This window comes from Melospiza melodia, assembly GCF_035770615.1.
Source record: "Melospiza melodia melodia isolate bMelMel2 chromosome 10 unlocalized genomic scaffold, bMelMel2.pri SUPER_10_unloc_1, whole genome shotgun sequence".
In the NCBI taxonomy this organism is placed as follows: domain Eukaryota; kingdom Metazoa; phylum Chordata; class Aves; order Passeriformes; family Passerellidae; genus Melospiza; species Melospiza melodia.
The window spans coordinates 500,141-517,856 of record NW_026948501.1 but is presented as its reverse complement, the minus strand read 5'-3'; the positions used below and the strand labels follow the sequence as shown (position 1 = coordinate 517,856).

Genomic DNA, 17,716 nt, shown 5'->3' with positions numbered 1-17,716 from the left:
TTATTTCAGGCACAGCACCCCCCAGCACACAAAATGAACAATACCCGATGACACTGCTCTGAGAAGGATGACAAAATCAGAAAGTCTCTCTCGGGGATGGTTGCTCTGTTCTCAGTCCCTCCGGCACTGGGGAAGCTGCTGCAGCCGAATGGTGTTCCCGGGTCCCAGTCCGGAGCAGGTTCAAGATGGTCACAGAAACAGGAGAGGAGAAACAGTCCAGGAAGGGATGTGGACTGTTTAGCTAGAACTAGCTAATACGCAGAGGCCAAAGCAGAGCAGAAGTGAGAGCAGAAAAGAGAGCAAGCAAAGCAGCAAGCTGAAAGCAAGAAGTGAAAAACAGCCCCTTGTACTGCTCGTCTCTGTGTCCCTGATAAGAGAAACCCAAACAAAACTTTGACCTTTCAGAGTCGGTCTTAAAGGCACAGAACAGGTGAATGGGGATACAAGCATCATAACGTCACCCCAGGACATTCCACCCCTTATCCCCATATCATCAACATACTACAACACATCATACATTATTCATACAAAATTTCCATCTGTTTCCCCAAAATTACAAGCAATACCCACCATGCCTTCATCACATCCCCACACTGGACCACTGAATCCAGGCCCTATATTACAGAGCTGCAGAGCCCCTTTTCACTTTAGTCACCTAAAGCTCCATCTATCACTTGCTCAGACCTTCGACACTTACACATTTCCTTCTCCATCTTCCACTTGCCCAGACCTTCAACTCTTACACATTTCCTTCTATCTCATGTCTGTATGGTTTAATGTACAGACAATGGCAGTAACATCCAATGAACAGTGATATTGCATATCATTCTTACCCCACAATCAGATCTCCCTGAACAACAACATCGTGTTGTTCCATCTCTTTGCATTATCCACCACATGCAACCTGGTCCCTGAGCAAAGACAACCCCACGAATGGGTTTGTCTGTACTCCAGGCAGAATTGATCCACACAGTCTTCCCTAACAAACCTCTGATATGTACCACTGGGACTTTGTCTCCTTCTACTACATTCAGGGACTCAGACTGGGCAGGACCTGCTCGGTTGGTGGAATCTCGGGTGTTGACTAACCAGATGCTAAATGCTACTCCCAATTTTTGAAAGATCCCCCACCCAAAGCTTTCAACTGGGTTTTTAGTAGTCCATTGTACCTCTCCACTTTTCCTGCAGCTGGAGCATGGTAGGGGATATGGTACACCCACTCAATGCCATGTTCCCTAGCCCAGGTGTTGATAAGGTGGTTCTTGAAATGAGTCCCATTTTCTGACTCGATCCTCTCAGGGCTGCCATGTCTCCACAGAACTTGCTTTTCCAGGCCCAGGATGGTGTTCCGGGCTGTAGCATGAGACACAGGGTAGGTTTCCAACCATCCAGTGGTGACCTCCACCATGGTCAACACGTAGTGCTTGCCCTGGCGTGTCTGGGGCATTGTGATGTAGTCAATCTGCCGGGCCTCCCCATACTTGTGCGGACCACCGCACACTGTACCAGAGGGGCTTCACTCGCTTGGCCTGCTTGATGGCAGCACACGTCTCAGTCATGGATAACCTGAGAAATACTGTCCATGGTTAGATCCACCCCTCGGTCTCGTGCCCACTTATAGGTGGCATCCCTGCCCTGATGGCTTAGGCATCATGGGCCCATTGAGCTAGGAATAACTCTCCCTTATGTTCCCAATCTAGGTCTATTTTGGACACCCCTATCTTTGCAGCCTGGTCTACTTGCTCATTGTTTTGGTGCTCCTCATCAGCTCCACTCTTGGGTACATGGGCATCTACATGGCGGACCTTCACAGGCAGTTTCCCTACCCTGGTAGCGATGTCTTTCCACTCTTCAGCAGCCCAAACTTGTTTTCCTCTACGCTGCCAGTTAGCCTGTTTCCACCTCTCCAGCCATCCCCACAGAGCATTGGCTACCATCCATGAATCAGTATAAAGGTAGAGCTTTGGTCACTTCTCTCTCTCAGCAATGTCCAGGGCCAGTTGAAAGCTTTGAGTTCAGCAAGTTGGCTTGATCCACCTTCTCCTTCAGTGGCCTTGCCACCTGTCGTGTGGGGCTCCATACGGCTGCTTTCCACTTTCGGTTCATTCCCACAATGCGGCATGAACCATCAGTAAAGAGAGCGTATCGGGTATCTTCTGCTGGCACTTGGTTGTATGGTGGAGCTTCTTCAGACCGTGTCACTTCTTGTTCCCCTTCATCAGAGAGACCAAAGTTTTCACCTTCTGGTCAGTTTGTAATTATTTCCAGAATCCCAGGGCGATTCAGTTTTCCAATACGGGCGCGCTGTGTGATAACAGCAATCCATTTTCTCCATGTAGCACTGGTGGCATGGTGCGTAGAGGGAACCTTGCCTATGAACATCTACCCCAATACTGGTAGTCGGGGTGCCAGGAGGAGTTGTACTTCAGTGCCTATTACCTCTGAGGCAGCCTGGACTCCTTCATAGGCAGCCAAGATTTCTTTCTCTGTTGGAGTATAGTTGGCTTCAGACTCTCTGTAGCTACAACTCCAAAATCCTAGTGGTCAGCCTCGAGTCTCCCCAGGCACCTTCTGCCAAAGGCTCCAGGACAAGCCATGGTTCCCAGCTGCAGAGCAGAGCACATTCTTCACCTCTGGTCCTGTCCTGATTGGGCCAAGGGCTACTGCATGAGCAATCTCCTGCTTGATCTGTGCAAAGGCTTGTTGCTACTCAGGGCCCCAGTGGAAAGTGTTCTTCTTAAGGGTGACCAGGTAGAGAGGGCTCACGATCTGACTGTATTCGGGAATATGCATCCTCCAAAAACCTATGGTGCCTAGGAAAGCTTGTATCTCCTTCTTATTGGTGGGTGGAGACATTGCTGTGATCTTGTTGATGACATCGGTGGGAATCTGACGCCATCTGTCTTGCCACTTCACTCCCAGAAACTGGATCTCTTGAGCAGGTCCCTTGACATTGTTCTTCTTGATGGCGAAGCCAGCATTTAGGAGAATCTGGATGATTTTCTCCCCTTTCTCGAACACCTCTGCTGCTGTCTTCCCCCACACAATGATGTCATCAATATATTGCAGGTGTTCTGGAGCCTCACAATTTTCCAGTGCAGCCTGGATCAGTCCATGGCAGATGGTGGGGATGTGCTTCCACCCCTGGGGCAATCGGTTCCAGGTGTACTGCACGCCTCTTCAGGTGAAAGCAAACTGAGGCTTGCATTCTGCTGCCAGAGGAATGGAGAAAAATGCATTGGCAATGTCTATAGTGGCGTACCACCATGCTGCCTCGGACTCCAGCTCGTACTGGAGTTCCAGCATGTCCGGCACAGCAGCGCTCAGGGGTGAGGTCACTTCATTCAATGCACAATAGTCCACAGTCAATCTCCATTCTCCTTCAGATTTTCGCACAGGCCAAATAGGACTGGTGAAGGGTGAGTGGGTCTTGCTGACCACCCCCTGGCTCTCCAGCTCTCGGATCATTTTTTGGATGGGGATCCCAGCAGCTCGATTCATTCGGTACTGTCGGTGGTGCACTGTTGAGGTGGCAATTGGCACTCATTGTTCTTCCACCTTCAGGAGACCTACTGCAGATGGGATTTCTGACAGTCCAAGCAAGCTGTTCAACTGCTTGACACCCTCTGTCTCTACAGCACCTATTCCAAATGCCCATCTGAGTCCCTTTGGGTCTTTGTACCCACTTCGAAGGTAGTCTATGCCCAAAATATATGGGGCCTCTGGGCCAGTCACAATAGAGTGTTTCTTCCACTCATTTCCAGTCAGGCTCACCTCAGCTTCCACCAAAGTAAAATCCTGTGATCCCCCTGTCACACCAGCAATAGAAACAGACTCTGTCCCCACATGTCTCAATGGGATTAATGTGCATTGAGCACCAGTGTCAACCAAAGCTTTGTGTTCTTGTGGTTCAGATCTGCCAGGCCAATAAATCCACACAGTCCAAAACCCACGGTTTTCCCCAGCCTCTACCTGGCTAGAGGCAGGGCCCCTCTACGCCTGGTTATCCTTCTTTCCCTGGGCATATGCCTTGGAGGTTCCTTCAAGGGGATCAAAAATATTGTCATTATCATCATATGTGAGAGTTCGGTTACTGGCCACTGGAGCTGCTTCCCTTTTGGAACTTCCTCTCTGAGTCTTCAGTTCACGCACCCGTTGTGCCAGAGCAGCGGTTGGTTTCTATGCCATCTCCCCATGTCTTCTCTACAATCACGCAGGTAGAACCACAGCTCAGCTCATGGGATGTACCTTCTCTCGCCATCTGGGGAACGTCTGCGTTGGGTACCAGAACCTCTGATCTTTACTGCCGAGATTTGGAGAAAGCTCTCTTTAATCTCCTCCCTCAGTTTCTTGTGACCGTCCTCTATCTTGTCCTCTAATTTTTGAAGATGTGTTTCCACCGCTGCAATTCTGGCATGTGTTGGGCCATTCACAGTGTCTGCATATGCTCGGAGCTTCCTTGCCATATCCAGCACAGTCTCCTCACCATCATCCCGCTTCATTATTGCTAAAGCAGAAGCGTATTCTCGTGGCCCAAGTCGTACAAGTTTTCTCCACATCACAGATATGCATGGTACCAAGTCTGGATTTACAGTGTTTCCATCATCTGAGAAGACAATCTCAGCTACTGCCATTTCCCTCAAGCGTTGAATCCCTTGTTCTATGGTTTTCCACTGGGTTTGCTGCATATAGAGATCATCTGCACACAGGTATATTTGTGCTACACTTCTTAGGACCCGTTCCCAGAGGCTGTGAGGGTTAGCCCCGCTCATCAGTCCTTGGTCTATGGCAGGATCCTGTGACAGGGATCCCAACTGCCTGGCTTCAGTGCCATCCAGAATTGTAGCCTCGCCTGCAGCATCCCAGAGACGGACCAGCCAACTAATTATGGATTCATCAGGTCATCAGGTGTAATCCTTCCTTTGGCCACGAAGGTCCTTCAGGGAATAAGACTCAATATTTGCATCTGATCTTGCACCTGCCGCTTTGACTCCTGATTTTATGTCAGGAAGCATTGAGGTTCCTTCTCCTGTATCACCATCATCATCATCATCCACTGCTCGATCAGTTTTTTCCGTGCGTTTCCCACTTCTAGTACTGGTAGCAACAGCCATGGGTTTAGATGCTGGCTTAGGCTCACTATCTGGTCTGGCTGCTGGCTTTGAGCCTGGGCTGTCATCTACAGCTTGAGTGACTGGGATACATGATTTATCTCCCTGCCCCCCTGCCTCTGTCGGCTGCCTGACAGTATCTAACAAAGTGCGATAAGCATAGGCCAGGGCCCAGCTTATTGCAATGAGCCTTTTCTCCTTAGAATCGTCATGGCACTTCTCTTTTAGGTATTTCCCCACCTCTGCTGCGTTCTGAATTTGTTCCCGTGGAAAATCCCAGTCTACAGGATCAGAAAATTCTTTCAGGGTTTGGCCTATATTTTCCCATTCTCCACACCACTCAGGATGTTTCACGCCTGCATCTGCTTCTGGGTCAGGGGTCTTACCAGCTCCTCTGGATATCTCAGCCCTCATTCTAGAGAAGCTGAAGACCATATAGAGGAAGCTTACAGATTAAATACCAGAAAGATGGTCTCTTTAACATTCAGGGGAAACTGAACATTCTCAAAAAGTGACATAACAGATCCAAAGGAGAAGAAGGGAAGTAAAGGCTGGAAAGCCTTATTCTCAGCTCTTCTTCTAACAGACTGAGTGTAATTACTACTAAATTTCTAAAACGTACTACTGGAATTGGGATGCAGGGTAGGATGAAGAAACCATAAACCATACATATCGTAAACAGACTCCAGTATCTTTGTAAAAGCCCTATAAATCATTATCACCAAGGCCAGCACAACATCTATTCTAATCCGTACACCTCTACTGTAAAAATTACATGCTTTGGACAATAATCTTAGTGACCAGAAAGGTATTGAAACCTCAAAAAGATCTAGAGCCCAGAGCCACACAAAGGTTTTCACAACCAGAGACATCAGGGGTCCAAGCAGCATGGCGACTAACTGCTTTAACAACAACAAACACACAATTAATAGGGCTTTTTTCCACCTTTTCCAGCCGCGCATTGGGTGTCAATTCATGTATTTGTCCAGGTTCAGAGCAACTTTGGGGAAGAATCCCCCAAAGGAGCTCCAGTGGGAAAAGCAGATCCAATCAGCCCGTCCCCCCAACTGGTCCGGGAGGGAAAAAATACCTCCTTGGAGAAAGGTGGAAAAAACCTGTTTATTAAACTATAAATCCAAAACAATATCAAAACAATGAGACTCCTTTCCACTCTAAAAGAGATGACAAACTGAGAAAACCCCGGGTTGTAGCTCAGCTCACTCAGTCTCTGATCAGTCCCTCCGGTGCTGGAATTGTCGCAGGCCAGGCCCAGCCCAGTGGGCCACAGATGCCGCTGCCGGTGCTCTCCTGGGTTTTCAGTCCATAGCAGTTTCAAGAGGTCCAAAGAAAAAGGAAAAAAAACAGTCCAGGGAATTTCTTTGCCTCAGCTAGCTAAAAACTAACTAAAAAGCAAAAGAAGACCTTTCTGCCCCGCTGTCTGTCCGCAGACAACACAGTCAGGAGCAGAAATGTGGAGGAGTGAGTGCAGTGTCTGAAAACAAACTGCGCGCTTCTTCTCTCCCCCCCTTCACTCTCTGGAACACTCTTAAAGGTACAAAACTTATTATTATTCAACATAAACAGAATGAGACGATTGGGGATAAAAGCATCACATAGTCAACCCAGGACAGACACAAAGATACAATTGTATGGACTTTGAGATCATTTGTCCATTCCAAATGGCTTTCCCTTCAGTCACAAGAGGCTTCCATCTCTTCCAAAAATTGCCTGCTGAAACTCTTCTGCTCCCTTCCAAATCAGTTCGCTACTCCAGCATAACCCTTGAAGCATGGACAGATGACTCTTCAACTAATTATAGTTGAAAAGAAGGGTATTTATTGCACTGCTGGACACATGTGAACTAGTTTCCAAAGACACGTGCAAGGAGTTGCAGACTCCTGCTCTATATTTCTACAGAAAAGGTTTTACATTAGGTTTCTAAGAACCCATAATACATAATTATTACCTCCTGCTTCACATTTTTATCAGCTGAATATCCTATACAGCTGCGCAATTGTATTCCCTTAACTGGGTTGATGGGATTTTGAAATGAGGGAGTGGTTGTATGGGAGGAAGAAAGCAGCCTTCCTCATGGTGAACTCTTCTCTCATGGCCAGTTGGCATGACCTTTTGACCTGCTCATTGTCCAAGGCTCTCCTAACTGTTCAATTATTCTTAAGGCAAGGTATTTCTATGGTCTCTGCTTCTTCACAATTGCTTCCTCTATCCCTGTCACTCCTAGCTTTATGTTCCTAATATATTTGGTACTCTTTAACTAAGGGACGTGATTTCTGCTAGCTGTATTACTAACTTAACTTCTTAAGTCATTTTAAAATCTTAACTAAAATATGCAGTCTTCTACTATCCCAATTCTATTCCCAGCTGGCCCCTCGACTCATCCTCACTTTTCAATTATCCTAATTACATTTTCAGCTATCCCCTTGACTCACCTCAGGCACATCCCCAACTGCCTCTCTCCCAGCAGCTCAGAGCTGCATTGCACAGCGCTTGCTGTGCGCCAGAGAGCACAAAGCAGGCTGGCCTGGTGGGCCTGAATATTTCTGCCAAACACTCTGCATCTCACACCTTTGCTCTGGCTCAGTGCAGAACTGCAGGGTTGCAGGCGCTTCCTCCCAGAGCTGCGTGAGGCACTGGCTCCTGCAGATGGGCCCTGCCAAGCTGTCCCTGCCTCATGCTGGCCTCATTTCCCCTGGCACAAGTGCCGGGCCGGAAGGAGCTGCCCTGTGCTCCAGCCTGCCGAGCAGCCCGGCTCCCTGCCCCGGTGCCCAGAGTGCTGCACACACTGCTGGCCTTTGCCAGGAGTTGCAGGGCAGCTGGCAGAAGAGGAGGAATCCTCAGCCAGCCCAGCGGCCCGCGGCTGCCCTTGGCCTTTCTCTGCTCCTGGGCACACTCCAGACGGCCATGGCCTCCAGGCTGGGCTGTGCCCAGCACGGCTGCGCTTCCCCTCGGCAGCAGCCAGCTGCCACCTGGGCTCTGAGGGCGGAGGATTCGCCCGCTCCCAGCAAGAGGCACCCAGGGCCCGGCTGCTGCCTCTTGCAGCTCCAAGGGCCTCCTTCCAGCCTGCCTCTGCCGGGGCTCAGGCTGCTCCAGCCTCTGCCGGGGCTCTGCTGGGGCTCCAGCCCGGGCAAGGCCGGGCCCGCTCTCACCTCACAGGCGCTGACAGCTCTGCACCACAGGAGACCTTCCCGAGCACCCTCTCTGATCTTTCTGCTTTCTCACTTGAGCAAGGCTTTCCTCCAGCCAAAGAGATTATTGCATTTAGGGATCCAAATCCAATTGGCAGGAGCCCCAATGCTCTCCAGTCACAGCTGAAGGCCTGCATCTGCACAGGGTGTTTGGGCTGCCTCATTCTTCTTTTGGTTTTGCTTTCAAATGCCATTGCCCTTTCTGCCTCAACTATAAGTACCAAAGCTGGCCAAAAACAGACCAGTGGGCCATATTCCAAAGGCAGTGTGGTCTGGAGAGGATGAATGAAGAACATCCTTCCCCACTTTCACACCATGCCAAAGACACTGTGTCACTTTCCACCTTTAAGAAACAACAGACAATTCAGAAGGAATTTTTGAGCTTATTTGCAGAGTGAGAAGGAAGGTAATCTTCAAGGTGAGGTGTGGTTTCAGAAACTTTATTCATTTCCAATCCTACTCTGCAGTCCTATTAGACAATCCTACTCTAACCCTAACCCTAATCCTATCCCGAATCCTAATCCTAATCCTAATCCTAAATCTAATCCTAATTCTAATCCTAATCCTAGTCCTAACCTACAATCCTACTCTAAACTGGTTGAGGAATAAATGGTCCTGATGTGATTGTCACGTTCTTGTCTCCCTCCTCTTCTTCACTGAAACAATCAGCGGCACCAGGCTGGACGCAGGCTCAGCAAATGTTACAAATGGATGCTGCCCAAAGGGAAAAAAAACAAATCAACAAAAAACAATGGACCATGACTTTCCAAGCTCAGTGCTTCACAGGATTCCTCTGGCTCCTAGAAGGATACAGGAAGAGGAACAATGGGACCATCTACACCTCAAACTTTATGTGCAGGACTTTGCCATCACAGGCAAACCTGACCCAGAATCCCACTCATCCATTTATCCAGGTGTCTTCATCTTGCTGAGATTTTTGCCCTGCCAGTACTCTAGAAATGGTGCTTTCTTTGTCCTTGGAGTTTCTACTTTTCAGGAAACTCCAAAGCCTCAGACTGGTTCCTCTCTTTGAAAGACAGGCACTGTGCTGATTTCCACAGGGAGACAGAGCGGTGTCTACCGTTCCATGCCCTGCCCCTCGTGTGCTGGATGGCACCTTCCTTCCTAGCAGGGCCAGCCCAGTGGCACTGGGCCCTGCAGTTCCCTCTCTGCCACACAACCTGGCAGTAACCCTGGCACAGTTCCCGTCTGCTTGAGCATGCCAGGCAGCAGATGGGGCTGGGACAAGTCCCTCCCAGCTGTCCCTGTTTGCATGGCAGAAACCTCTGAGGGTGGGCTGGGGGGCACCAACCAGGGCCCCTCAGAGGCTCACAGTGAGCCCCCCACAGCCCCTCCTGCCCACAGCCAAATCTCTGACCCCTAGGCTGGGACTGGCTTCCTTGGGTTCCTCCACCACCATTTCATGTCTCTGAACCCTGCATTGCTCTACTTCAATTCTTTTGCCATTAGATAAAACTGAACACCCCACCAAATTACAAAAGAGGGTGACAGAAACAGCTAGAGGACCTCTCTGACTCAGGAAATGCAGAGGGAGCTGGAGTTATTCAGTTTTGTCAAGAACAGGCCCCAGGGAGACTTTATTGCCACTTTCCAAGACTTCAGAGTGGCTTTGAAGAAAGTGGGCGACATCTTTTTTAACAGGGCCAGATACAATAGGATGGGGGTGAATATTTTTAAACACAAATAGGATCTAATCAGACCTTGTTTACTCCGAGCATGGTGTGACCCTGGCACAGCTTGCCCCAAGAGCTTGTAGGAGCCCCATCCCTGCAACCATTCCAGCTCCGGTGGCAAAGGGCTCTGAGCAACCTGATCTCTTTAAAGATGTCCTTGCTTATTGCAGGACACTTGCACCAGAGGACCTTTACAGGGCCCTGCCACCCAGCCCAGACTAGGATTCCTCACCATTTTCATTTGAAGAGCAGCAAGAATGGAGGTGAGGAGGAAGGGGGCTCATCTGATGCCTTGGGCTTGAGTGGAGGAGGAGCCCATCCCTCAGAACCTGTTTCACCTGCAGCCCCTTCACATTTTACCTGCAGGAGCTCCTTGGCAGACCAGCGCCGTGCCTCGTCTCTCTGCAGGCAGCAGCTCAGGAAGTCACGCAGGCAGGATGAAAATAGGTTGGGCTGCTTCAGCTTTTGTCTTCCTCCTGTGGCTATCAGGAGTTGAGGCTGGGGAAAAAGGAGACACCAGGCTCCACCTGCTTCTTTCCCATCTGTCACTGCTCTCCCAGATCCCATTGATTAAGCTCCACTCTGCAGTGGCAGTTTCTGCCCTGGCAGAGACCCAGAGATGACTTTTCTTTACCAACCAAAACCCCAAACCCCGATGCAGCCACAGCCTCTCCAACATCCCACAGATCTTGCCTTGGCAGCTGATTTCGTTGACTGACCTAGTTAGTGGGAACTACATCAGCACAATCACATTTCCTTCCCTGAGGATTCATACCAACTTGAGAGGCTTTTTGGAAGAAGGACTTTGCTATACTAACTCTACTCTATCCAAGGGTTAGTATATGAAAAGTATCTCTGCAGTGCTTCTTGGTCCCTTAAGCACAGCTGCCATAAAACAAAATGAATCAAGTTTTTTGCTTTGTTCTTGAAAACAATGGGAATTGGAAGGAAAGAAAGGAAATGCACCAGGTATTCCTCAGGTAAGGAAAAAAACATTGGGAATCTCATCTTCAACACAGACACATTAAGATGCATGCACAAATGTACTGGCATGAAAACGCCTGCTTGGACATACAGGAGCCACCTGCAGCTCTGTCTCTCAGCAGTCTGAAAATTTCTGCTTTCCTTACATGGAAAAGAAAAACCTTTCATGGTCAAATCAGAAGGAGAGGTTCCATCCCTACGGTCACCCTCTGCTCAATTGGCTACTCAAGTCAATGCATGAATGCTAGGCCCATCCTAGAAAGTGCCAGGAAACAAATGGGAGGTTCTGGCAGGCTCTCCACATCACCAGGCTCTGGCTTGGTGACGGGCAGAATGTAGCTTGGGCTAGGAGAGAAACACGGTCACTGAGTGTTTCAGCAGCACTGCACAAGAAGCAGAAGAGACTCTGTGGCCTTTACACCCTCATGGCCAGGTTTCAGGCATGTTTCCCAGTGAGAAGAAACTGCACAGGGGGTTAAGTTCCTCTCTAAAAACCAGTGCCTTAGCAACTTTCTTGTGTTTGGGCTTCTTTTCTTAATTTCTGGAAATGTAACACCAGTTCTGAGAGGCTTGCCTTGTGGTTTGAGGGGCATCTTCGCAGCCAGATAAGTGGGAACAACTTGAAACCCAAAGCAAATGTTGCCTGAGAAGAGCTGGGGAGTGTTTGCCTGTGGTGAGGCTTGAGCTGTCTGGCAATCCCCTTCCATGATGTGCAGAAACATCCAGCTGCTCCCCAGAACTCAGTCCCTCTGGGCACGCAGGCCTCTGGAAACACCTGACGATTCCAGCCTTTCTCCTGCTCAAGAGCATCTAACCTAAGCTGTGGTAGATAGGGAAAGGCTCTGCGGAAGATCACGCGATGTCACGGAAAGCCAGGACCCTTTGTTCCTCTAAGATAAGAGATTACCCTAGGAATGTGGCTCCACTAACAGTAGGAATGTGGCTCCACTAACAGTAGTGCTAGTAACTTTCCATTCCTTACCCAGTACTTTTCCATTCCTTGCTAACCATAGATAAGAAAGACAAACCCCCTTTTAACGTAGAGACCCCTTAGACTATAAGACCCCACGAGAAGAAGTAATAAACGCCTTTTGACCGTCCATCATATTGATGTCTGCGTGTGTCATTGGCCCGAGCGGCCCTGGAGAGTGGGCTGCTGTGCTGATCCTCAGAACCAGGTCGCCTGCCTTGCTCCAGAAGGCAACACTAAGCTGAGCTCCAGTTTCTTCAGCAAGGCCAAGGATGCTCACTTCCATGCAGCTGACAGTGTCCATGGAGCTCAGCAGGTCTTTCTGATACTCCTCAGGCCAAGGAATTACAGTGTAGATTGGCAAGACATCGGCTGATCATATCCAGTGTGGTTCATGTGGAACCAAGCTCTAACACGCTGACAAGTCAGAGGGAGAGAGCTCATTCTGCTTTTGCAAGACGGTATTTAGAAACATAAGACACCGACTTGGAACTATTCAAACCTCAACTTGCAGAATCCATCTCAAATAGACAAAAAAAACAATGGCAAGAGGCCTTGGAGTCTCCATAAAAATGCCCACCACTGTCATGATAACTCTGTGCTCGTGGCGCTGAAATAGATGGTGACCAAAGAGACTTTGCTATTATCCTCTTTAACCCAAAGGAGAATTTCAAAGCCAGAAATGGCAATGCACTCCCCTTGTGTACAAATAATTGATGCGGCTTTCTGTCCTTTTCCCACATCACCAGAGGTGACAAAGAGGGTTTTATCCTGACTCTCAGCTGAGCTCAGCCACTGGCCATGGTGGGGAGCTGGAGCCCTCCCTGTCATTAGAACTGTGCAGGCCAGGGATGGCCCTGCTCCTGTGGTAAAGAAACACAGCACCGGTGTCAACTGCCCATGTTGGATCCCAGCCCAGGCACCTGCCTACAAGCTCATCAACTTGTTAAAGTACCCAGAAACAGCCAAGGGTTTGGCAACTGCAGTCGGAGAAAAAAACATCCTAAACTTATCGAGGCCACCCACACACATGACTGAACGATGTACAGATGACTTGAAAGCCTGAAAGTTTTGAAGATCCACAGGATTTGGAAAAGATGCTACAGAATGGAAGAGAAGAGCTGTGTTTAAAAAATGAAAAAGCAAGCAGAACTGCTTGGGCATTGCTTTGGTAGTAGGTTTTTTTCTCTTTTTCTTTTTTGTTTACTTTTCTTTTTCCTTTTTTTCTTATGTTTTCTATAAAATTTAAACTGGAAAGGTCTAACCTCCATTGCTCAGGATGTTTATCACATGTCTACCCTCTCCACTGAAAAATTGTTGTCCTTCAGAAACAGAGTTCCAACATTGTTCGAAAAACAAGTGAGAAATGTCAGGCATGGCTGGAGGCCAAAATGGCAGGTTTCTGAACTGGTTAGGTTTCTGAACTGCCACTTCCCTTTCTGATACAACCAAAGCTACAGCAGATGCTGATGTGCTGCGGGGGCATCTTCAGAAGGAGACCTTGGTGGAAGTGGTGCCAGCAGATGGCAATGGGATTTTGTCCAATGGCACACAGAACACGGGACAGGTGAGAAAGACAGTGGGATCAGTGAGTATTTGCACCTTACCAAGACAGGAGTTGCATTCCAGGAAGGAACTTCTTGTTCCACCATTTCGATGCCCACGATTCCCAAAGACCATATGTCCACTTTGGGGCCACATGGTTGACCTGTCACCACTTCAGGCACCAGCCAGCCAGCAGCGCTGGCCACGGAGCTCCGTCTGCCCTGCTCAGGGCTGAGCTGAGCAAAGAGGCCAAAGTCAGCTGTGGAGAAAACAACAAACCATGAAAGCCAGCTCCAATTAGGAAACCAAGCAACTGAATTCCCCACTCTCAGGCTAACAATGTGCTGTTGGATCTCCTGGAGAACTGTCCATGCTCGATTTCCTTGGGGCTTTCCAAAAAATCCCAGGTTTCTTAACGCTGCTCACAGCAGTGGACTTCATTCCCCTGAAGCTTTAGATTGTAGCTCCCTCTGTCTGGAAGGGACACACACAGAGCAAGGCCACTCTTGACTGCTTGTGGTTCCTTCTACCTCTGTGCACGTTGCAACTGTGCCCTCAGCTCGCAGCAGGGGTCCCTGCACTGCCACCAGCACCATTTCTGGGGAGCTGGCAGTCACTCCAAGCAGCCCCACACCCACATCCCTGGAACGCCTGCACCTGACCAAGAATATACTGACCCAGCTTGACAGAACCGTCAGTTATGAGAAGGATGTTTCTGCTCTTCACATCTTGGTGGATGACGTGGTTTGAATGAAGAAATTGCAGTCCTTGCAGGCACTGAGAGAGAAAACAGAAAGAGGAGGTCAAAAATGAGTGATGTGATTTCATCCCACAAGAAAGGAAACAAAGAATCGAAAAAATTCCCTCTCCAGGGGAATGGGGAGTAAGGGCAGAACAGTAATGGCCACTGAGAGGAAGAGCTTGCTGCTCCAACACTTGCAGAGCAGGACCTTTCTGAGGAAAGGCACGTCAGCCTTTGAAAGAGCAGCAGCACCTGCTGTTGTAGGCTGTCCCCTGCCAACCAGCCAGGATGACTCCTTCTGCAGTAGACGTGCTTTTTCCTTGCAGAGGACAAAGGAGGGGTTTGGAAAGGAAAAGTCCCTCCCTTTGGTCTTTAGTGGATCACTTTTGGGTGGGAGGCTGCATGACAAAGATTTTCTTGCTGGCCTCAGCACAGGCTTGGATGTATCACACCAGTCACTTTGTGGAAGCAAAGAGCATTTTGGCTGCACTTCTATCCTTTTCAGCTGAGTACTGTGAGAAATGAGTCTTTTTTCTTTGCTGATCATTTCAAATCCTGCCACCAGCACCTTTGCTTTCACAGGCAAGGAATGCAGTGAAGACAGACTCCAGGCAAACATTTAGAGAGGCAAGGTGGAGAACAGCAAATACAAATACAAGAGACAGAGCGAGAATACAACAGCAGGAGATAAGAGTACTGGCACTGAGTACAGGGAGTGCAGGGGCACTGGCAGGCCTTTCACTTGAGATGCTTTTACTTGCCCATAGAATAGCAGCAACACAGAAACAAAGCTTGGCACAGGAAATCACTCCAGCTCTGAGGCCCTGTTTCCCAGACAATGCTGCCCAAGCCCTTGGAAACACAGATGGGATTGCTGACCTCCCTACTGATGGCTGCCATCTCATCTTCCGACAGGTAGGTCTGGCTGATGACATTGCTCAGAGTGCCTCCATCCATGTACTCCATAACCAGGGACAGTTCCTCACCCACAAGATAGCTGAAAGAAGGAAACAAGGGCGTGGAGATGAATATACATGGCTAGGTTGCTGTTTGGAAAAGACGGGTTGACTCTTCTTTTCAGATCCCTTTGAGACAAAGACAAAATAAAGGAAGAGACATCCACTCTTGGCTGTGCATTGTTTGCCATCTGTGCAGTCTCAAAGAGAAAGGCGCAGCTGCGAAAAAGGAGATGTCTTAGATGGGCAGCAAGCAAAATGTGCAGCTTAGAAACAGCCCAGATAAAAAGCCTGTCATGCATGGTGTTTCTGGAAAAAAGCACTTAGTCTTCCTGGCATGCATAGCAATGGAAAACAGTGGCAACAATCCAAGGGAAAACCTTGTTAGTTTACCTGGATGTAAGAAGACACTTGAAAAAAATCAAGCTCGAAACCAAAGTGGTGGCTGTGAATATAGAGATCATTGATTTAGTAAGACACAACTCATCCGGGTTTTTGAACAATTTTCAAATGCCATGTGCCAGCAAAGACTCATGCAAACAAAATGCAATCTCTTCCCATCCACTGGAGATGAAAAGAGCAATCATAATTAGCCAATAATTACAGCTCTATTTTCTGCCAGTGACCAAAGTGGGATTTTACCTTGCATGTTTGCAATATGTGAACAAATATTCATAGGACAAAAGCACAACACACCTGTCTAAACAGTTGACCAGGTTGGGATTCCTGTTCACCTTCATGACCAGGAGTTCATTGACTTTTAGTTCCTTCATCTTCAGTCCTTGAACATGTATTTTCTTGATGGCCACCTAAAATGACATTGATAATCAGTAACTTGAGAGGTTGGTGGCACGAGACAACAAGGCATGTGGAGCAAGTTATTTTGCAATGACACAGCTGAGCTGTGCCAAACTGCCTTGTGATTAGGCAGTGCTGTAATCAGGAACTGACATTCCAACAGCCCATTTCTCTGCTCCCTTGGGAGCCAGTTACAGGACACATGGGGCCACTGACATTTTGCCTTGACCACTTGGTAACAGCAGTGTCTCAGTTATCACCCACAAACCTCTGACCACACTCTCTGCTGTGTCATTTGGGATTCAGAAGAAGTAATCCTTGCCTTAATACTCTGTGGATACATCTTGTGATATCGGCAGGGCTTAGGGCTTTCAGGGACGCCTTGCTGATCTCTCCCTATGTGCAGTTCCCAAGTGCAGAACTGCAGGTGGCTAAGGATCTGCCAGTAACTTTGAGATGGATTTGCTGGCAGCCAGAAATGAGAATTCAGGACTCTGAAGCTGTAGCCCCAAAGAACAGTGAGGTGCTCGAAGGCACCACCTTTGTTTTAGCAATGGAGAGCGAGTGAGCGCGTCCTTCTCTGAAAGGAACCGCTGCCCTCCGTGCCTTCCTTCCGGCAGCTGAGGAGGACAAAGTCCCAAATGTGTTCTGTGGGCTGGCACCAGTCTGTGCTTCTTGTGCCTTTTCAGTACAGCTCTGCCCAAAGCTCCAGCCACAGCTCACACCAGAGGGGAAAGCCCTCGAGTGCAGCAGAATCTGCAGGGGCTGTTGACATTTACCTCTCCTCCTGTGGCAGTGTCGAGTGCTTTACAAACATCTCCAAAAGTCCTAGAACCAAAACAGAAGCAGAGAAAGGAGAAGCCATTTAGATCTTGCAGTGAAAGCCAGCGCAAACAGGAGATCTGTGCTGGAAATGCCTAAGACCTGCAGGATACTGGAAGCATGGAGATGTCTCTGACAGTGCCTTCTGAGCACACTTAGAAATTCTGATCAGCACTGACAATCTAAGCCCAGTGCCTGAACACACTTGCAGCTTGTCTGACTTTATACTTGATACCTATTCCACACGCAAAACACCTCATGCATAGTTTTGTACAATTAACATTGCTTGGACTCACCCACTGCCAATATTTTCCAGTTCAATGTATTTTAGAATAGGATTTTCCATCTTCACTATTCTCCCTGAGGGAAACAAAATGCAAGATGTTCACTTCAAAGCAGAGATCCCACCTTCTAGGTATACAAAAGGCAGCCCCACTGTCTGGGGCTCTGAGCCTCCCTTAGTGGACAGCTGGCTAACAACAACAGGAACAGGAACTGGAACAACAAGAAAAGAACAGCAGGCCCACAGCACAAGTGGCTGGCACAGAGACTGATTTCCATCATCCTTTGAAGAGAGAGACCTCTTGACAGCAGGCACACAGGGAAGCACAGGGAGATATATTCAGAGGAGACTGAGATCAGAAGAGAATACCTACCTAGGCAAGTAAGTTTGCCATCTAGAAACATTAAGGAGAGCTGGAACTAACAGTGCCTTTGTTTTCTTGTGGACCTTGAAGACAGCGCATGTGAAACAGATGAGAGGTGATAGAGAAGTTGAGGGAGAGAAGAAAGAGCATATGGCTGAAACGAGAAAGTATTTCTCCACGTGATCATGGAAGATTGCAGGAGCCACTTGGTACTATCAAACCAGCCCGACTTGGCACTGGT

General features: G+C 48.6%; 1 protein-coding gene across 1 annotated transcript; it reads right to left on the bottom strand.

Annotated features, from left to right (window-relative positions):
- Positions 1–8,338: 8,338 nt before the first annotated feature.
- LOC134432967 (serine/threonine-protein kinase PAK 3-like) lies at positions 8,339–13,718 on the bottom strand. Its single transcript, XM_063181838.1, has 3 exons — positions 13,573–13,718; positions 10,372–10,509; positions 8,339–9,031 (listed from the first exon to the last, which is right to left on the bottom strand). Exons 1-3 carry the CDS (start codon positions 13,615–13,617, stop codon positions 8,945–8,947), a joined length of 270 nt encoding a protein of 89 aa, XP_063037908.1. The 5' UTR covers positions 13,618–13,718; the 3' UTR covers positions 8,339–8,944.
- Between the last annotated feature and the right edge of the window lie 3,998 nt (positions 13,719–17,716).